General features: G+C 42.6%; 1 protein-coding gene across 2 annotated transcripts; it reads left to right on the plus strand.

Annotated features, from left to right (window-relative positions):
• The first annotated feature begins 10,794 nt into the window (after positions 1-10,794).
• On the plus strand, positions 10,795-22,566 carry LOC311048904 (EF-hand and coiled-coil domain-containing protein 1). 2 transcript variants are annotated; one of them, XM_084062251.1, is made up of 9 exons: positions 10,795-11,847; positions 12,802-13,285; positions 14,218-14,352; positions 15,733-15,812; positions 17,759-17,924; positions 18,520-18,670; positions 19,969-20,076; positions 20,482-20,551; positions 20,870-22,566. In XM_084062251.1, the coding sequence occupies exons 1-9, from the start codon at positions 11,223-11,225 to the stop codon at positions 21,052-21,054; spliced, it is 2,004 nt and encodes a 667-aa protein (XP_083918377.1). In that variant the 5' UTR covers positions 10,795-11,222; the 3' UTR covers positions 21,055-22,566. The 2 variants fall into 2 exon arrangements, with proteins under 2 accessions (XP_083918377.1, XP_083918378.1); XM_084062252.1 differs by lacking the exons at positions 20,482-20,551; positions 20,870-22,566 and having other exon boundaries at positions 18,520-18,674; positions 19,969-20,048.
• The last annotated feature ends 9 nt before the right edge of the window (positions 22,567-22,575 follow it).

Consider the following 22,575-nt stretch of genomic DNA (forward strand, 5'->3'; position numbering starts at 1 on the left):
ACGTAACGAAGAGTGGACACTGAGCAGATCTACAAGCTCACAATGCGTTGCGTGGCAACGCATTGTGAGCTTGTAGATCTGCTATTTTCAAATGGCGAAAATGTTTATAGGGCTGAAGTGGTTAATGTATCTTTAGTGATAATAATCAAAATCTACAAAGTAGGCCTAACTAGTATAAAGTTTTCAAATAATTGTGGTGGAGTAAAATTATGATATTTGCCTTTGAGATGTAATGGAGTAGAAGTAAAAGTACTGAAAATTGCAAATACTCCAGTAAAGTAAAAAAATACCTACATATTTTTGTAGCGTCCTAATAAAACCCTTTTTCAAAAACATGTCTAAAAAATAAAATAAATGTCATTGTTTAAAACTGGTCTAAATGTAGACGTTTATATTTGGTTTTGATTTAAACGTCTAAATCTTGGCTAAATTTAAACTATACTGTATAATGATCAATGGCTATTCAAATTGTTTTTGTCCAATTGGTGATCAGTTATGCAACTTACAGTTGTTTTTTTTTAATCGATATTTATGGAATAATGCTTTAAATTCAGTCGGCTAAATTCGGTCTACATTATAGACCGATTCTAGACCAGCTAATTTAGGTCTTAAAAGAAACGGACGTCTAATATTCGACTATGGCTCACTGGGAAATGTTATACTTTTAATCCACTACAATTATTTGACAGCTTTAGTTAATAGTTACTTTGTAGATTTTGATTGTTATTACAAAACACACTAACCACTTCAGCCCTATATATATTTCGGCCATTTGAAAATAGCAGATCTACAAGCTCACAGTGTTCATTGTGAGCTTGTAGATCAGCTATTTTTACTTTTACTTTTGGTAATTTAAGTATAGTTTGATGCCAATACTTTTGTACTTTTGCTCAAGTACATTTTGAATACAGAACTTCTACTTGTAACAGAGTATATCTACATTGCATTATTGATACTACTACAGCTAGACCAAAAATGTGTTCGCTGAAGCCTTAGCTTGTATAATGCCTACCCTTTTGACTTAAAACAGAAAACAACAGCATAATCATCAATAGAAACAAAACAAAGACAATCATAAATGATACATGATAGGCTATTATTGTATATATTATAATAACGTTTTATATTTATTTACCACATTAATTTAAGTTTTCAAATTGAGCTGCACATTTTTAATTCATTGTCACACAGCTATTCCATATATATATTTTTTTTATATGTGACTTAAATGCAATTTCTCGTGTTTTTAATATGGTATGCACATTTAATTGACAGATTGGATTGGGCACTGCACTGGTAGGTGGTGCACATGATCACCAGAACTGGGGCGTGGGCACTAAAGGGACTGGGCACTAGAGAAGAGTGGGCACCAGGCCTCGGAAGACTGGGCACTAAGGAAGTGTGGGCACCAATACAGAGTGGACACCAGACCTTTTACATTTCAGTAAAATAGCCTATACCTATCCTTAATCCTAATCCTAACCTCAGTATAACTATGCCTAACCCAAACTTTAATTCTGACCCTAACCTCAGTAAAAGAAAACTATGCCTATCCATAACATCAAACCAATATAAAATGTGTCGGATTTTTTTCTAATAATCTAATGTAGTTGCATTCCAGTAATATATATGCCAGACTTCAAAGTATTCCCGTTTTGGTGCCTGGATTTTCCCTAGTGCCCACTCTTCCGAGGCCTGGTGCCCACTCTGTTTTGGTGCTCACATTTCCCTAGTGCCCACTCTTCCAAGGCCTGGTGCCCACTCTGTTTTTGTGCCCACATATCCCTAGTGCCCACTCTGTTTTTGTGCCCACATATCCCTAGTGCCCACTTTTCCAGCCTAGGGTGCCCAGTTTTCCCTAGTGCCGTGATGTAACTAGATGGTATCATCACTATAATCAGAAGTCTGTTGAACCAATGAAGCAGCTGCTATTTCATTTGATCAAGAAAGCCAAGCATGCATGCACCATCTTGTTTTGTTTTTTCATTATGTGGCGACATAAAACAGTGTTCATAGCTTATGTGCTTAAACTGTCGCAAAATGACGGTTTCATTAAAGTTCAAGGTCAGGTGTGTAGTGTAAATGTATAATGCATATATTAGCCTACAAAAAAAAATAGGGTGACATGTTTTGAATGCAACCAGTAGATGGCGTGGGTTTGCAATCTTCCTGCCTGCAAACCTGGAATGCAGTCATCCTGGAGAATTAAGGAAAAATCTTTTTTTTTTCTTTTTATACATTTTTCACATATTTTACCTCAACAGTGTTCAAATGTCACCGGAAGGATTAACTGCCACAACAGTCAGAAAAAAACATACAAGACAAAAAACAAAACAAAAACAACAAAACATGATACATAAGACATAACAAAACAAGAGCACAAAAAACGTCAGGCAGTCATGTTACATCTTTAATGTTACATCTTTAACATCAAAGAACAGGAGAACTGTTGCGCCTTTCTTTGTCCATTTGGTGAAGGTTGACTGCAGGTTCGGTGGTCTCAAAAAACATAAGGGTAAACTGACGGAGACTCGCTCACTGCATAGAGGTTAAGGAAAACTCATTAGACAAGACTTAAAGAAAATATTGTTTTTTCTTTATTTTAAGATGCTCATAATGTGCCCGGTGCTCAGTGGATTAAAAAGCAAACGTTTCAGTCCTCCCAGGACCTTCGTCAGTGCTATAATGGTGACACTCAGACAATTGATCACCTCAGCTCAGGTGCTGAGGATCACTACTCAAGGTCATTACCATGGCTACGGTGGGGCGTGGACAGATCATTGCAGACAGCAAAACCAGGGTTATACGTGTTACATTTGAATCATGAAGTTCACTATACAAACAGTTTACACATCCAGTCATGTCAGCATTCTCTTGATAAACATTTTTGAAAAACATTTATAAAAACATTTGAGAAACATTTAAAGATTTTTTTGAAAAAAATTATACAAAATAAGATAAATGCAGGGTTCCTATAGGTAGCATTGGAGGGAAAGGTCTTCATTCATGCCACCCGGGTTAACAGACTGCAAGTGAAAAATCCATCTGGATTCAGTTTGTAAGAGTTTGGTGTCTAAATCACCACCTCTTCTGGATTTTTTAACTTGTTCTATCACTGTGAATGACAGATCTGCTACAGAGTGACCGGCTTCCATAAAGTGTCTGGCAATAGGAGATTTAATATCCTTGGGTCTGATGGCACTCATGTGTTCTATAATGCGTGTGCGGACTGGTCTGGATGTTTTGCCTACATACTGGAGATTACATTTACAGGAAATCGTGTAGACTACATTGGAAGAACTACAGTTGACAAATTGTCTGATGGTGTATTGTTTGTTAGTGACTGCACTTTCAAATGTGTTCATTTTCTTGGAGTATTTACATGCTACACAGTGTAGACAAGGGTAGAAGCCGGTGACTCCATCAAGCCGCCCTGTGTGTTGCTGGGGGGGTATGTATCAGTCTGCTTTCACCATATAGTCCCTGATGCTTCGAGATCTATAGTGGGAGAAGAGAGGAGGGTCAGTAAACAGTTTGGCCCCTTCAGGATCAGCTGACAAAACATGGCAGTGTTTCTCTATGATACTATGTACATCGTTACTCAATGGATTGTAAGTGGTGATGCAGGCACATGAATGTTTCTTTTTGGTCTGCACAACCTGGTTCTGGTTGTTTAATTTAGTTAAGGCAGAGTCAAGCCACTTTTGAGGGTAACCTCTCTCAATAAAGTGTGCATACATGATATCTCTTTCTTTCTCAAAATCTGTAGGACTACTGCAAATTCGTTTTAGTCTAAGGAATTGAGAATATGGTAAGCCTTTTTTCAAAGCAGGGGGTGTGCACTAGTCTAGTGGCATGTAACAGGCTGTTCTTGTCTGTAGGTTTGGTGTACAGAGTAGTAGACAATTTACCTTCCTGTAAAAGTACCAGGGTGTCTAGAAAAGGAATTTCACTTTTGTTGAACTCCAAGTTTAATTTGAGGGTAGGGGTCAGATTATTTAGGTAAGACACACATTTGTGTAACTCCTCCTCAGTTCCCTGCCAGATGAGAAAAATGTCATCAATATATCTCTTAAATAACAGCATGTTATGAGTAAATGGATTGTTGTGCCACACTGAATTATGCTCTAGAAAGCCCAAGGCAATGCCTGCATAATCTGGACTGAATACTGAGCCCATTGGTGCCCCCTGCAGTTGGAGATAGGAGTTTTCAAACAGAAAACAAGTTTTTCTGTAAAATCATGGATGTCATTTCGACCAAAAAGTTGGTTGGAGGTGTAATTTCTTGTCATCAGGGACTATATGGTGAAAGCAGACTGATACATACCCCCCCAGCAACACACGGGCGGCTTGATGGAGTCACCGGCTTCTACCCTTGTCTACACTGTGTAGCATGTAAATACTCCAACAAAATGAACACATTTAAAAGTGCAGTCACTAACAAACAATACACCATCAGACAATTTGTCAACTGTAGTTCTTCCAATGTAGTCTACACGATTTCCTGTAAATGTAATCTCCAGTATGTAGGCAAAACATCCAGACCAGTCCGCACACGCATTATAGAACACATGAGTGCCATCAGACGCAAGGATATTAAATCTCCTATTGCCAGACACTTTATGGAAGCCGGTCACTCTGTAGCAGATCTGTCATTCACAGTGATAGAACAAGTTAAAAAATCCAGAAGAGGTGGTGATTTAGACACCAAACTCTTACAAACTGAATCCAGATGGATTTTTCACTTGCAGTCTGTTAACCCGGGTGGCATGAATGAAGACCTTTCCCTCCAATGCTACCTATAGGAACCCTGCATTTATCTTATTTTGTACTATTTTATATAAAAACAAATCTAAAAAAATCTTTAAACGTTTCTCAAATGTTTTTATAAATGTTTTTCAAAAATGTTTATCAAGAGAATGCTGACATGACTGGATAAACTGTTTGTATAGTGAACTTCATGATTCAAATGTAACACAACTGTGTAACCCTGGTTTTGCTGTCTGCAATGATCTGTCCACGCCCTACCGTAACCATGGTAATGACTTTGAGTAGTGATCCTCAGCACCTGAGCTGAGGTGATCAAGTACCCTATAAAAACAGTGTATTTGTCTGTGTGCCACTATTGTAGCACTGATGAAGGTCCTGGGAGGACTGAAACGTTTGCTCTTTAATCCACTGAGCACATTATGAGCATCTTAAAATAAAGAAAAAAATATTTTTTGTCTTTAGACAAGACTTTTTTTTTTTAAGTCTTGTCTAAGGAGTTTTCCTTAACCTCTATGCAGTAAGCGAGTCTCCTTCTGTCAGTTTACATCTTTAACATCAGCCAGACAAAATCCCCATATTTTCCAAGTTGTGTTTGGAACATAATTTACCCTGCAATCCTTTTTTGTTTTGTTTTTTGTTTACCCTGGCAATCATAATTTCAAAAGAAGCAGTTTTATTATCTTACCCCATGGCATCTTGCCCCATGCCTCTATCAATGTTGGGCTAGTAATTAGCCTATTTGTCCATATGTCACTACCACCAGCTTGACCGGTGGCATGTGCCTGAAATCCTTAAATTCCACATATCAACCTGGGTATCTTGCCCACTTGCTCTGTGCTCAAACACTGCATACACACATATCTACCCCGATAATATAACATATAGGCTATGCCATTTAAAGGGCAACACATCACAACTGTTACAGTATCCAGGGTCTGACTGAACTAAGCTTATCTAGTTCGATTCCTGGAATCCGTCAGCAGCCTTACTTTATTCCCAATGCTTCCATCTGCTTGGCTCTGATTTGTTATATTATGCCTTCCTGAGAATCTGTTGCTTTTTATTAAAAGGAGCATTTTCAACCTTATCTTCATGTAATTGGTCCACATTAATGCTCATTAAAAGATGGAACCTTTTCTGTCTATTAGCTTAGAATCCTCACAGATGATATCACTGGTAGGTAGGTTTCTAAACTATACACATCCCATCTCTGAGGCACAGAGTGAGTAGACCAAAATGGTGCCATCTTATACTGAGCATTAGTGAGGGCCAATTATATGAATACGTTTGAAAATGGTGAAGTGCCCTTTAATTATATTTAGTATATATAGTCTAGCGTCTCTTTTCTGGGGCAAACGTTCTCCAACAATTGTCGATCTACAAGCTCACAATGCACAACGCTATGCAGGCGTGTATTCCGTGGGTACTCTGTGGGAGGAGCAGGTATGACTAGGGCGGATGTGACTGGGCCTTAACCACTTAGTGACACAGACTTGAGTTACAACTGTACCGGCCCAACAAGTTACAAGCTTGTAGATCGGCTATTTTTGGCTAATGTTCCCCCCAGAATATAGATGCTGGGGTTCAAGTGGTTACCCAACCTAATTTGTCACTTTGCCTCGGGTGGCCACACCTGCCTGTCGTTGACTGTGCTTCATGCCGGTTCCACTTTTGCCTATAGTGTTAGTAGCAGTACCTTTTTGATGCTTCTGAGGCCACTTGAATACTCAGATTCCTGTACAAAGATGAGGGGAGTGCAAATGTAATCTGAATAAATGCCTTACATGCGCCTACAGCTCAAAACCTGTAGGCACACGCCCAGTCACTTCCCTTTAAAACACTCTTGACAATTAGGAATGCATTTATCTAATTTGTGTTGGCCGGAGCATGCACTCGGCACATGATGTGTGGGTATGTGCATTTGAGAATGTCTGGCACGTGTGCACACAAGTACACATGTGTTTCAACACATGTGCACTTCTGTGCACATAGGAGGGTCTGACCAATGCTCTTTTGATATCAGGAAAGGAATGAGGAAATGTTTACATTCTTTCTCTTTCACACACACACACGCACACGCACACGCACACGCACGCGCACACGCACACGCACACGCACACACACACACACACACACACACACACACACACACACACACACACACACACACACACACACACACACACCTATAAATCTAAATAGAACATGAATCACGTCTCCATTCAAAAAAAGTTAGCTCATATTTTCCTCTCACCCTATCCTAATTTCTCATGTCAGAGAGCTGTTGACTCACACCTCATAAAGGGCTGTTACAATGAATGGGGATGTTTGGGAGGCAGAAACAAAGTAAACCAATTCATGTGAATAATATTTGCTCACACGCATGCATGCACACACACGCACGCACGCACGCAAACACAAGCACACACTTCCTTCTACTGAGGACTTTTGGCTGATTTCCATTGAAAATGTCCAGCTTATGTGTGTATTTCTTGTTTGCTTGTTCATGAAGTTCTTATGTTCTTTTCATATCAAAGTTTAATATGTGTACCTGATTTAATCAATCAAAACGTTATTTGTGTTTAGTTTCATTTATGTGTTTGCTTATAAGTTACATGTTCTGAAATAGAAACTTTAGTCAAGGTGAATTGGTGGTCAAGGACTCTTCAAAATCTGCATTGGCATCGGATCCAAAAATATGGCATCGGTTGGGCTCTAATCACAACTAACCATAACCTTTAACTAACATACAGTAACTCTAATTCCCTAAATCCAATTCCTAACCTAAACCCCACAAAGCTGCTATCTATACCTTTTATGTCCTATTGGTGATTAAAACACTGGTCCTCAGTGTGAGCGACAAAACATCTACCACTGACTTCAAACAGTACTACTTGTCCTATAAATGACACCATGGTCTAAATGTCTCAATGGAAGAGTAGGGAGACCACCTACAACCAAGATGTCCTATAGTTATATTGTATTACCGAACAGATTGGTTAAAATAACCTTTTATTCATTAAAATAGCTTCCGGGTTGCAGCTGTAACTTAATTTCCAATGGTTGTCACCTCTCTCTCTCTCTCTCTCTCTCTCTCTCACACACACACACACACACACACACACACACACACACACACACACACACACACACACACACACACACACACACACACACACACACACACACACACACACACACACACACACACACACACACACACACACACACAGACAGACACAGTTGACAGATGTTCTATGCTATGGTTTAACAATGTGTGCAATTTATGATCAACAACTAAAAGTGAATGGTGGTTCATTCAAAGTCTGACCATCTGGACAGTGGACACTGAAGAACTTCTGGAACTGAATGACATTTTTGTAGTCTGTCTGATTTCCTGTGCTCATTTTACAAGCTTTTCTGTTTGGTATGAGATGACCGTTGTCAAATTTTGGTCACAGGTCATTTTCGATTTTTACCAAAAACAGAGTAGGGTGCAGTCACACCAAACTTGCGGCAGATTCTGCCAATGCTTTTCAATGGGAACGGAGCGGTTTGTTGCCATTCGCGGATTTCCGCAAAAAAACGCTCCGTTCCCATTGAGAAGCATTGGCAGAACCAAAGTTCCGCGCACATCCAAGGGACTTTCTAGGCAGGGAAATAAAGTTCAGGACACTGTGGCTCGCCTTTTTTGATTAAAGATAATGGTGATGTATTTAGTCTCTTTGAGCCAGAGTGTGTCTCCTCTACAGCTAGCTGCTGATTTAGGTCAGTGATTGTCTCATACCAGCCTCTCTAGATAGCCACACCTGAGCACACAAAGTATTGAAATCACTAAATCAGTTGAACTTGGGAGCTTCATTTCCAAAATCTGATAAACCCATTACAGTATGGTTGCAAGGCAACAATGCAGATCTACGTTCATTCCCTGTCCCTGAAATGTGGGGAGAGGGCTGAAAAGTAGGGAGGGCTATTAGTAAGGGGTCATTGGTCATTAAGCTGTCTGGGGAGAATAAGATGGACGAACATATAGAATCCTCACTGTTTTTGTTTTAGAGACCTTAAAGACCCACAAGGCTTCAGTCAAGCCAAGAGCAAAGCAGAGCAGTTCAGATTTGTTAGCATCCCATCTTTAATGAGACAGCACGTGTTTAAGTGAGTTGGGACATTTGTGCACTATCTATGCACATCGTGATTCCCTGTAGCTGGGCCATATGGTGGTGAAGACAAATGCCGAACCCAAAACCAATCAATAGTGATGTTACTGCACTCCTCCTCTCAAAGGTGAACGACAGGCCACTGCGCCATGCCTGTGTAAGCATGCTTGCGTGCACATGCACACACATACACAATCACACACAATTCCTTCCCTCAGTGGCCCACCCCCCCTTGCATACAACCCCTCTAGTCTTTTATCCTTTTTATTTCCAGATCAGGCCCTTTCACCCGGAGCAAGCAGGCAGCAGCTGGAGGGCTGTCTCTCAGTGTGAGGCTGACAGCAGGGCTCCATGGACTGCCTTTAAACTCACTGGCACTAGCTTGCCCCCTCTGTCACATCTTGCACAAGGTTAAGGGGTCAAAAATCCATCCCAACTTCCAAGCAGAATGTATTAGGTTTGTTTTACAAGGGACAATCTTCTCTTTTGCAGTGACTGCAATGCAGTTGCCATTAGAGGAAAAACCTATGCAACAATTAAAATAAATACACAGAGGAGGCTCCCACTCCCAAACGAGCGAGACCTAGAGTATGTGCATCAGACAGAAAGGTCATATACTGTAGGTACCATGACAACATTCTTTGTGACACCCACAATTGAGGAGGAGAACTGTAGGTGAGAATTGCAGGATAATGTTCTCCATTAACTACCAGGGCGGATGTGCATAAATATGTGGGGGTGTGGCTGCAAGTTTGAGTGACGGGTGAACAGTGCTTAAATAAGTGACAGCTAATGATTAACTTGAATAACAGCACTAAAGGCCCTCCTGAATGCGCATAGTAGAGTATGTGTGCCCTCCTGAATGCGCATAGTTGTGTGGGTGTGGGTGTGGGGGTGTGTGTGTGTGCATGCGCATGCGTGTGTGTGTACGTACACAGTAGTACATTTCCGCATTAAGTTTTCTCCTGTCCCTAATGTCTAAACTTGTACAGTAATTCATGTACCTTTGATGATCATTTCAGAGACTTTTCCTTGGACAGGAACCACAGGAAACTCCTGGGGAAGTGGGGATTCCACCAGAATATATAGCCACTAGTTGTACATGCCTTGACATGTCCATGAAATAGGTCACAGTCAATAGTACCTTTGTATGTCTGCCTGTGTGTACTCATGATAGCCTTGAAGCCTAAATAAGAAACCCCCGTAGAATCAAAGTGGAACTGAAACTCACCGCGTGTGAAGATTAGGTTAATCTTATCAACAGAAAGACTAAACTTCACAAGTTTTTCCTCTGACTACATGTGTCTCTTATGACTCAACCACTGGCCAGAGAATTATCCTCTGTGTGTGTGTGTGTGTGTGTGTGTGTGTGTGTGTGTGTGTGTGTGTGTGTGTGTGTGTGTGTGTGTGTGTGTGTGTGTGTGTGTGTGTGTGTGTGTGTGTGTGTGCGTGTGTGTGTGTGTGTGTGTGTGTGTCACACATGTGCTTGCTTGCGTGAGTATGTGCATGTGTGGGTGCTGTGTTTGTGTTGGAGTAACTAAGTGCAGTGTGGTGACTGGTGAGGCATTCCTATTTCTGATGTGTGCTGGCTAGGAGAGTGTTATTATGGATGTTCTCTTTGTTTTGAGTGTCAAGGTGTCTGATGAGTGGCTGAACTAAGGTGTGGAGGTATTTCCGCTATGAGGCTAGGTTTCTCGAAGAGAGATAGAAAGGACATTTGCATTTAACCTGTGAGTAAAGGTATGTGTGTAAATGCATGGCAGCCCATTGGCGAGAGAGGTGGGTGACTGCACTTGTTAGGCGTTGGGTGTCAGGTTTTGTATCTGATGTCCCATTATGTTTTTGTTGGCAGAGCTGACTCAGACACACTTGAGGTAAATTGCTGTAAAGATGAAACTGAGACCTCATGACTCATTTTGGACCCTTCTTTTGTGTTTGTTTGTGCCACTGAAATGAGGAGAAAAGGCACTCTAGTGGCACAATTACGAGCGTGTACTAACTGTCACTGTCAGAAAGGGTGGAGCCGGGATTGGGTTTCTCTTGGGCTTTTCTGCCGGAAGACTTCAGAGACCTCAGTCGTGACTTGATGCTTTGTTTGAATTGCACGAATCATCCAAGTATAGATTTTTTTGGGTGGGACGCGCACCAGCAGCTGCTTTAGGCTGCAATTGTTTTCTTCTACCCCATGTTACCTTTTAGTTGACCAGGTAACGTTTTGAATTACATTATCTCACTGAAAGACATTTAGAAATTTGACCCCGTAACATATAAGACCAAATTGGCTTAAAAAGCAGCATGAAGCGAGGCACAGTGGCACTTCCAGCTATGCAGCAACCTTCTCCACGGGCAGCGCGCAAGAGCGAGTGGCTGCGGAGCGCCCTCGCCCATCACCATCACCCACAGCCCGGCGTGGAGAACGAGATCGTCGTGCTGGCGACAGGAATAGACCAATATCTCCAGGAGGTGTTCCACCACCTGGCTTACCCCAACCAGGAGGACGCCGTGTCGGCGGAGGATTTCACCGTTCTCTGTGCAGTGCTGGGACTGACGAGAGAAGATGGAGAGGGCAGGGAAACGACGGACACACAGAGAGAAGATATAATAAATGAGTTCCAGGATGTATATGCAGGGCTTCCTGGCCAGCTCTCATTCAAAGAGTTTCATTCGCGACTGTGCGGGTTCTTTCGCGTGCGTGCTGCGCGTAATGGAACCGGGGAGAGTGGTACTACAACATTAAGTACAGTGCGTTTGCCTGTTTCCGAAGAGACTGAGCTTGTGGAACGCGAGATTCGTCTCCGGTGGCCACGCTTCAGACGGAGGAAATGTGTCAGTTTCAATCTTACCACCAAGGACCAGACAACAAGTGTGCGAACCGTGACAAAAAGGAGTCATAACAAGGCTGCCGACGATAAAGAGAGTGGTATGGAATTTAGCTAGGTATAGATAACACGACGCTCGTACGTCACTAGCGTCGTCATGGCTGAACTTCAACCTGGGTTTTGCACTCTCAATTTACAACCCGTACATCTACATAAACATTCAGATTCCAAACATAAAGTGCTTACTCCATGGCCACAGATGTTACAATTGTACTCGGCCCCGCATAAATACCCGTATCTTCCATATTGTTCAATAAAAAGCATTTTAATCCGATCGGTGGTCATTTTCTCAAAGTTTTCGCCATAATACTTTCAACTACGCGACGGTCGTGTGACTCGCGTCCCTATCGGTTTGGAGGTGTATTGCCCTCTGATACATTATACTGTAACTCGATGAGAAACTGGCCGCCGATCGGATTAAAATGCTTTTTATTGAACAATACAGAAAATACGGGTGCTTATACCTACCCGAAGTGAATTGTAACAGCCGTGGCCATGGGGTAAGCACTTTATATTTGAAATCTGAACGTTTATGTGGATGTACGGGTTGTAAATGGAGAAAGTGCAAAAAACAGATTGAAGTTTCGTCATGACTGTCATGTTTCAGGGCTATATTATGACAGGTGTATTCAAGCAAGGAAAGCCTTTAAGGTAGACGCGCGTGCGTGCGCGCGTGCACGCACACACACGCACGCACCGCACAGACCGCACGCACCGCACACACACACACACACACACACACACACACACACACACACACACACACACACACACACACACACACACACACACAGGTGTATCCCCCGTTTTACTGGAGTATACTGTCCTGGCATCATTAGACGGCATTAGTATATCTGAGATAAAAAGAAAAGAGCTTGGAATGTGGAGTGTGAGTAGCATTTAGCCAATATTTATGACGGGTCTCCTCTCCTCTCCTCTCCTCTCCTCTCCTCTCCTCTCCTCTCCTCTCCTCTCCTCTCCCCTCTCCTCTACAGCTCCTGAGGAAGCAGCAGCTCTGAGGGAGCTGGTGGAGGACCTGCGCTCTGCGCTTCAGGGGAGCGATGCTCGCTGCCTGGCCCTGGAAGTGGCACTCAGACAGGAGAGGGCCCATAATGCCCTCAACTACACCTGCTCTAGTTCCTCAGACTGTACCCCCTTAAGCACAGCCCCCCATTCCAAGTCCCCTTGTACTCTGGGAAACGTTACAACAACAAACAGTACAAAAGTGTCTCTGGCTTCCCAAGGACGAAGAGAAGGGGTAGGAGGAGAGGTGGAGAGGACAGCATCACAGAGGTGTGATGCCATCAGGGACCCACTTCTCAGGGAGCTGAAGCTGATACGTTCCTCACGCGATGGACAGCTGGAGGAAGCAATCAAATATAACCATCGCCTGGAGGAGGAGCTGTGCTGGGCCTATCAGGAAGCCCGCAGACGTGAGGCGGTGGAGTCTGTGCTGCGTAAAGAAAATAATGAAATCAGGTTGGTTAGTGCGTGATTTCTTAATTTCTATTATTATTATCCGTGCCAGGAGGCTGGAACGGCTGAAGGCAAGGGAATATGTTTTTGCTCCTGTGAGTCTGTCTGTCTGTCTGTCCATCCGTCTAATCGTGATATTGATTTGAAGCCATATTGCCAAGCCCTATAATTGGTGATACTGATTTGGAGAGACTCGAATAGTGACGTGTAGTTAGCCTGGTAAACCCTCCCTCCGGAAATCTCATTTCCATTTGATTCCAGGAGTGAGTCTGGCCTGATCGCCCATTCTGCAATATTGGCTGTGGGCTGGAGTTGGGCGGGAGTAATACCATTGACTGACAACCCCTTCAGCCAATGATCGTTGTTCCCCTCCAGCCAATCAGCAGACCTCCAGACTAATGTGACGCAACGGGACTTTTGAGACGGCCATGCCCAAAATAGGTTGCCTTATTCGGATACATGCGTGGCACTGCCCGCCCCTCCCGGTTCTCTAAATTAAAAAAAAAAAATAGGCTCTGTCATGATTAATTGACCACATATATGAAGTTAAACAACTACATTTTATCCAAACGATATCTTAAAAGTAAATCCCGTGCCTCAAAAAAGAAGTTTGAGAGCGTTTTAAAACCGAATGTAAAAAGTGTAACTGGCCACAGAAACAATGGCGGATCGTTCCATTTTTGTCGGCTGCACTCGGTCCCATTCGGGCTCACTCGTACTCGCCACCTGATTGGCCAACTGTTGCTGTCAATCACAGAACGATGAGTGACAACGCTGATAGGCTCGGTTAGCTGGTAATTCCACTAGAAACCCCCACAATGGGCGATCATGCCAGACTCACTCCTGAAATCAAATGGAAAATGAGATTTCCGGAAGGAGGGTTTACCAGGCTAACGTGTAGTGTGGGGTCATTGTTGATGTGGTCTGCTGATCAGGAGACGAGCGGAGGAGGCCAGAGAAGCTCTCAGACAGGGCCTCCACAGAGTCCGACAAATCCAGGAACAGGCATACTCTGTCCCAGCGCTGCAGGCCAGGGTCGAACAACTGGAGTCTGAGCTACATCAAAAGAGGTAATGTGTTTTTGTATGTGAGAGAGAGAGAAAGAGAGAGAAAGAGAAAGAGAGGGAGAGAGAGAGCGAGAGAGAGAGAGAGAGAGAGAGAGTGAGAGAGAGAGTGTGTGTGTGTGTGTGTGTGTGTGTGTGTGTGTGTGTGTGTGTGTGTGTGTGTGTGTGTGTGTGTGTGTGTGTGTGTGTGTGTGCGTGCGTGCGTGCGTGTGCGTGCGCGTGCGTGCGTGCGTGTGTTGCAGTAGGAAAATGCACTGTGTGTGTCCGTGCATGAATTTCCACATTATTTGACTCTGCGCCCTGGTTTGCAAGTCAAAGCTCAGCCACAGGTGGATTAAATTACATTAATGGGAGCGCGGTGAAAGCAGTTGGGTTAATATACAACCAGCTATCGCATTGAAGTCTAACAAAGACCACATAACACGCCACAGCTTAGGAGGAGTCTAGTTTCTAGTACAGTGTTTACCTTTAATCATTACAGTAGAGTAACAGTAGTAGTAGTAGTACAGTAGAGGGTTCATTCATTCATTGTCTTGGACAAGGACTCATTGACAGGACGCATCTGCAGTTGTACTGAAGGGATTGACCTGTGAACCTTTTGTTGGAATATCTCTACAGCCACTTGGCCACTGTGTCAACTGCAGTCTGACATCAACTAGCATCAGGACAACTCAAAGCAATATTTTACAAATAGGCTGCTGTAGCCGCGAGCCTAGACATTAGGCTGAAACCACAATTCAAGCTCCTATGTCCATACTGTATGACATGGTCTGCTAGAACACACACATGCATTATACACACGTCGTCGCTCTCGATCAAAAACCTTCTATCTCTGTATTTTTCGCAAATTGTTGTCCTACTTTGTCGTACAAAAGTGTCACACGAGTAGAAAAATAGATGATCTACAAGCTCACAGCGTGTCACATCACGGCACGCTGTGAGTTTGATGTGAACTTTTTTAAAGTGAAAATTTTGGTTAAGTCTGTGCGTTTTATAAATATTTAACCAATGCAAAGTATTTACAATAGCTTGTGACTACATAATAACTAAATTGGATCCATTGGAACACAGGTAATATTTCTCAATTTCCTGAAAAGTAACCGCAAATAAACCTACGCCTAGTGCATTGCAAAGGAATCCTGTCACTGCCTCAATATGAAGGACTGCCCAAAAGTCTTTGCATTAGTTTCCACCCAGTTTTAGCAAATTCTGTATATTGTATCTGCTTGTGTCTGTGAGCGAGTAAGAGAGAGAGAATATATCTTACGCCTGTGAAACTGATTCTGATTCCAGATCACTTCTCTACTGGGGTAAAACTTTCTGTTGTTGTTGCAATCAGACACAGTGGAATTAATTGGAAACACGTTTTACCTTTGACCCACTCAGATCCCTTTGTACCTGCATGGCTGACACCACCCCTCAGCCCTCGTTCCCAGTGGGAGCAGAGGATGCCTGCAGAAAAACAGGTGAGTGGCAAGAGAATCACTGCACCAAAGAATAAGAGCTCAGTGACAGGACAAGGTGAAGAGTTGTTTCTAAATTGTGTTTATAACTACTACTGTAGGTTTATAATTTACCTACAGTAGTACTGAATGTCTGCAGAGGCACAATCCAAGTCTGTATTTGGTCTTTTAGTCAGAAACATTCTTCTCATAGTTTACTATTTATTATATACAGTACATATGACTTTGATGTATGGCTCTATTTTAAGCAGCACAGAGAGCTGTCTGTTATTGGGCAGTGCAAACAGCAGACAATCTTTGAATAGAGTAAACAGAGCCAGGGTGCAACACTGTTACCATTGTTATCTGTGCACATAACATCCTATTTAACAAATGCCAGATGGAACCTAGATACGGTAATAATAAGATTGACTTAATAGTCCTTGAATCAACAGGATCATGGTTGATGTGCTCGAGTCCAGTAGACTAAGTTATCCTGAGATCGAAGAAAATCCGGGGACTGGAGCTGCTCTGGGTCAGCAGTCAAGGAGCCGGAAACTCTGTTTAAAACTAGACCAGGATATTGGGCTAGAAGATATATACATTCATGGATTGCACTGACTGTGTATGAAATTGCATAATGGGCATATATACAATGAGGCATTGCCATATGAGTAATTTCCTTGAATTTTCAAAATGCAGCGTGGATCTTTCCAGCAAATGGTAAATACCTAAAAAAAACAGAGAAGGGGTCTTTTGGACTCATGAGAACCAAATCCACACAGCATTGGTAGAAGAAACAGATCCATCAAATAGCTTGAGAGTTTCTGTGGAACTCTCCCGCTTGAGAGTTCACTGGAACTCTTCCGCTTGAGAGTTTCTCTGGAACTCTCCCTTGGCGACAGGCTCCCAGCCTGTTACATGCACACAGTCAACACCACACACAGAAATGTGCAGCCAAATCTTACTGTTATGCAACCAATCCTGTTTTACAGTAAACAGGATGACGACGAGTGTCATTCTTTCTCTTTGCCACATCACACCTGCCAAACAATGACTCTGCGTAGAGATAAATCACTTACCCACCACCACGGAGGCCTGGGTTTGCTTCCGAGCAGCGGTGCCTCCGGCTTGGCCAGGCACTCCAATGAACATAATTGGCAGTGTTTGTGGGTGTGAAGTAGCTTGCAGGGGCTTGTGTCCTTGTTGCTGCACATGTTAGTCGTACAGGTTGGTTGAACCGCTTGGGAAGTCTTCTTGTTAGTGTGAACCTACTACATGCATGTTTACGAGTGACATTTTGCTACAAAATATCAGCATTGATGGTTCAGCGCTTAACAAATCAGCTTTGTGCAATAGATTATCAGCATCGATGCGCTGTGCGAGTAAGATTTGTAACAAAATATCAGCCTTGATGGCTCATATAGCACATACGTAAGTGAGGCAATACACTGTTCTCTCTGCACTCAATTGATGTGATTATTTCCCTTGTTGTTTATTGACTAGAGTTCATCTTTACTCTACTTATTCTGGATAAGAGCATCTGGTAAATGCCTAAAGAGTATACGTTGTTAGCCTAATATCATAACCAAAACGTTGTGTGTATACATTATATTTGGTGAGCTAAATAGTATACATCAGGTGAAAAGAAGCACGCTGTGTTTACTTCATGTGCATGGGAGGACTCGTCGGAGGCATGTGGTTGTCTACTCTTTGCATAATGAAACAGTGGAGGTTGGCAGTGACAGGGACCACAGTACAAAAAGAACATTTATGTGCATATCGAATAAATGATTATTCTCATGTACATACCTGTTATGCTATATGTATATTTGTATTTCCTTCCAGTCTAATCTTCTTTTTATCTCAATTCTTTTCCCTTTCCTGAAAACCACAAAAACTACAAAATCACCCTGCTGTGATGTGACAATAAAGCTGATTCTGATTCTTCTATTCTAACTGTGTTCTAGATGCAGAGTGCCTACAGAGGGCAGTGGAGGGAAGGGCAGCCTCGGATGAAGAAGAGGAGGAGGAGGGGAAGAGGCCGGAACAAATGCACCGGAGGAGAGAGGAAGCGGAATGCTGCCTGATGGAGGTGAAGAAGCTCATCAGCCGACTGCATGGCTGTGGCAAAGGGTTAGCTCCTTATCAGACAATCAAACGTGTGCGCACACACACACACACACACACACACACGCGCGCGCGCGCGCGCGCACGCACACACACACACACACACACACACACACACACACACACACACACACACACACACACACACACACACACACACACACACACACACACACACACACACACACACACACACACAAAATATTTCTTTTTCTTTCTCGTTGTTTTTCCAACTCTGTATTTGTCTAATGATTTTTAACTGTTTGGTGCTATTTTATGAGTTTATGAATTGAGTACAAGGACTATCGTGATATATCGTTGGTGAAATTTCATGCAATATATCGTGATATCGCAATATATCGAATATCGTGATATTATTGTTATCAAGGGCCTAATATCGCCACAGATATCGTATCATGAGATACCTATATCGTCCAACCCCTAGTGTATTCCTCATGGAAACACGAGTGAAACCCGACAAACAAGGTTAATTGCGTGTTGTGAGGACCTTTGGAGAGATTCATTCCCTAAAATCCCCTAACTCAAACTTTTATCCTAAACCTAACCTTAACCTAACTTATATTCTTCTTCTCCCATGCAGCTGTCAGAGACCCACCGTTCACCATATGATGATGTCTCAGGGCTGTCTCCATGACAACAGCCTCCCTCCTGCCATCACTGAGGAGGCCAGGGCTCCCAGCTGGAAGGGACCAAACCAGACAGGTGTCAGCAGAAACTGCGGACAGAAGACGGTAGGTGGGTGAGAGAGAGAGAGAGAGAGAGAGAGAGAGAGAGAGAGAGAGAGAGAGAGAGAGAGAGAGAGAGAGAGAGAGAGATACATAAGGGTCAGGAGGAGTTTGGGTGAAGGTGGGTGAGTGTCACACTTTGTCCCAGTGTGGGTAGAATATGGCGGAAACACTGGAAGCAACGCAGTCCTTAGATGCAAACAAGTGGTTTTTTAATTCACCTTTTTTTAGAAAAAGTCCCAGGGAATACAAACAAACAGAACAAACACAATACTGGCCAGATTGGCTATAGGTCTGCTCCCTACTGCAGCCCTTCACTGACTGCCTGGGCAGTGGTAGGCACCCTTCTTTAAAGGCTAAGCCCCTCCCACTGGACCATACCAATCCTAAATTGATTCAATCAATTTACACAAAACCAGTTATTTTCTCCATGTCCAAAGACATTATACTTCACAATTTAACACGTTTAAAGTGTCCTCACATTAGTACATTTCCCACAGTACTAATAATCCATAAAACAATTAGAATACCACATTTTACTCAAACCCCCAGTTGGTATGGTACAGCAGGTATGGACTGAGCATGCTCACTACAAACAGACAGGCACTACAAAAGGCTGCCTGCAGCTACACTCGGGTCCTTCGTCACTGCCCAGAACCAGGAAGCACTGTGGTAAGAGAAAGAAAAGAACAGTCAAACATTTGCCAAAAGAACATTCCCTGCAACTTAAAAATAAAGAACAATTTTACCCTTTAACCCTGTGTTGTGTGAAATCATTTAAGTCAAGTGAAAACAATACAATAATACAGGAAACATACTAAGAGCTGTTAAATGGAGTTTAGTGTGTGCACCCACCAAACTATCCTGTATGCTACCTGGATATTGTGTATATGGTGTATTGTGTAGTGTTGATGCGGTTATGAAGTGTCAGTGGCAGGGTGAACTGCCACACTGAGAGACCTAAGCCCCTTTCTCATTAGAACACTGGAAAATGTCCGGGCAAATCGGACATACTCGGACTTAAGTCAAGGGTCCTGCCAGGTGTGCCAGCATAAAGTCTGTTGCATGTCCGATCCTACTGAGTTGTTGTGTAACTTGTGTTGTATGTATGAATGTTGTGTTCATACATACAGCCCCTCTGTTTAAAGTCTGGAAAACTTCCATAATACAGTGCATATGTGAAAGTGACTTTAGATTTGTGAGAGAAACAGAGGTTGAGAGAGAAGAACCACTAATATGCTTGTGTGACAATTTTTGACTTTTTTGTTAGTCTTACCTCTCCCCACTGCACCTCTCATTGCCAGTGGCCTGAGGAGAAGGACAAATTGGGGGAGACGGAGAGAGTCCATCTATCTTTGCTAGTGGAGAAACTCACTGACGCCCTCTCACTCCTGCTGGAACTACGCAACAGGGTACGCACACACGTACACACACACACACACACACACACACACACACACACACACACACACACACACACACACACACACACACACACACACAAATAGACCTGCACATACTGTACCTTTTAACTGTGAAGACTGTAGCAAAGGTGTTTGTTCCTGATACACTTGAAAGAACAATGCCACATACAGTGTATGTATGTAGGTGTGCACAGCCACACAGATAAACACATTAATATACTGTAGTTGTACTGTATCAGTTTCAGTCCTTGAGTGCCACCCAGTGTTTATGTATATTATACTGATATGGATATGTCTGTCTATCTGTCAACTGTTAAACAGGGTGAGATATACAGGGCCTGTTTATATCCTTCCTCTCTCTCTCTCTCTCTCTCTCTCTCTCTCTCTCTATAGAATGTATCTCGTAGAGTTTTGGGGAAGATCCTGATGGACACTCTGGATATGTGTAGCAGCCATGGGAATGGTAGGTTTCTACAGGACTGTTAGAGTCTGCTATTCAGCATTGACTGTCTCTATGGGTGAACCTCCAGGAACGATGCTATGCAACCATTCTTCCTTTCCTCCCTTGTTTGTTTGTTTGTTTGTTTCTCTTTCTTTTTCATTCTTTCTTTAATTTGTTCATTCATTGTCTTCTTTTTTCTGTTTCTTTTTCTTTTTTCTATTTAATTATTTCTTTTTCATCCATACTAATACATTTCATTAATTAATTAATCAATTAATTATTTATGTCTGTCTTTCTTTCATTCTCTCTTTCACTCTGTCTGTCAATGCTTTCATCCAGGCCCCTCCTGGGTGCTTCAGGTGGCTGATGCACTCTGTGTCCAGCTGTCATCCAATGAGCTGTTGCGAGATGGAGGAGAAGGAGGAGGAGGAGGAGAAGGAGGAGAGAGTGGAGTGATGCAGGTAGCTGCTGCATCCTCCGCTCACCAGCCCCCCAGCACCAACCCCCTGCTCATCTCCTGTTAGTTAGTGACAGCTATTGTAACTATTATAATTTTTTTGTTGCATGCCGGTGTCGCACACTGAAAATAGCAGATCTACAAGCTCACAACACGCCACATCGTCATGTTGTACACTGAAAATCTGCTATTTTCAGTGTACAGCAGTGCGCAACAAAGTATATCAAGCCCTTTAGCAATTCTGTAACAATGCACTTATCATTACACTGTACATACACATAAATCACCCTATTTTTCTACAGTTTATGTGTTTTCACCTTTTCCCATATCTATGTATATTTCTCAGATGTGTATCACGGAGGTCAAAACATTGTATATTCAAAGGATATTTTTTATTCACTTAATTGAACTTCCTAAGCGTATGCGCTGTTTATGTCATTTTGTTAATTAAAGGCTATATTTAATCCTGTATCTTCAGAGCAACGATGTGATACAGAGAGATCATGCATGTGGAAATGCAAGATAAATGAAAGTCTGTATTCTGATTCCTGTAATAATTATTGTCGTGGGCAATATGTTTCTGTCCTGAGATACTCCTGAAAAGACAATGCAAAAATGATGCTGTAGTGTGTGTGTGTGTGTGTGTGTGTGTGTGTGTGTGTGTGTGTGTGTGTGTGTGTTTGTGTGTGCGCGTGCGACACAGTATCCTGGTCAATATCCTGGTCAGAATCCTGGTGTCAGTATCATGGTCAGTATCCTGGTGTCAGTATCTTGGTCAGTATCATGGCCAGTATCCTAGTCAGTATCCTAGTCAGTATCCTGGTCAATATCCTAGTGTCAGTATCCTGGTCAGTATGGGTGCATCCACACATAAAATGCAAATCACCGGACGTTCCATCCACTCCCATGTTATGGGAAAAAACGGAAAGACTGTCCCGATGCGCATCTGCAGCGCATATCCAGGTTCCGCTCTTCCTTGAGTAACGGCCAGAAATGGCCGTAACCGGAACAAGGGCTTGCGACAGCTAGCGTCAACTTGCATCTTATGTGTGGATGCACCCTATCCTGGTGAGTATCCTGGTCAATATCCTAGTCAATATCCTGGTCAGTATCCTTGTCAATATCCTGGTCAGTATCCTGGTCAATATCCTGCTGTCAATATCCTGGTCAATATCCTGGTCAGTATCCTGGTCAATATCCTGGTGTCAGTATCCTGGTCAGTATCCTGTTCAGTATTCTGGTGTCAGTATCCTGGTACAGGCGTAGAGGCAGCTATGTGTAGGGTTGTGCATTCAGTCTCATGCCATAGTTCTTGTCTAGCTTTCGACAATAACAAGGTTACTCTGGCCTGTGCTCTCACACACAGTGGTAAACATTTTATCTGCCTGCTCCAAACACCATGAAAAACACTTGTATGATCAATGTATTCTTAGAAATTCTGACATAGGCAATTAATTTAATATTTGGCAATCAATCTGAATTGACTAATCATTGCAGTTTTTATTAAATGTATTTTCATGTATTTTCAAAATACATTTCTCAGACCAGTATTTTGTGTTTGTATTGTGATACATTTTGTGACCCAGTA

The sequence above is a fragment of the Gymnoscopelus microlampas genome, assembly GCF_963454915.1.
Source record: "Gymnoscopelus microlampas genome assembly, chromosome: 7".
Classification (NCBI taxonomy): domain Eukaryota; kingdom Metazoa; phylum Chordata; class Actinopteri; order Myctophiformes; family Myctophidae; genus Gymnoscopelus; species Gymnoscopelus microlampas.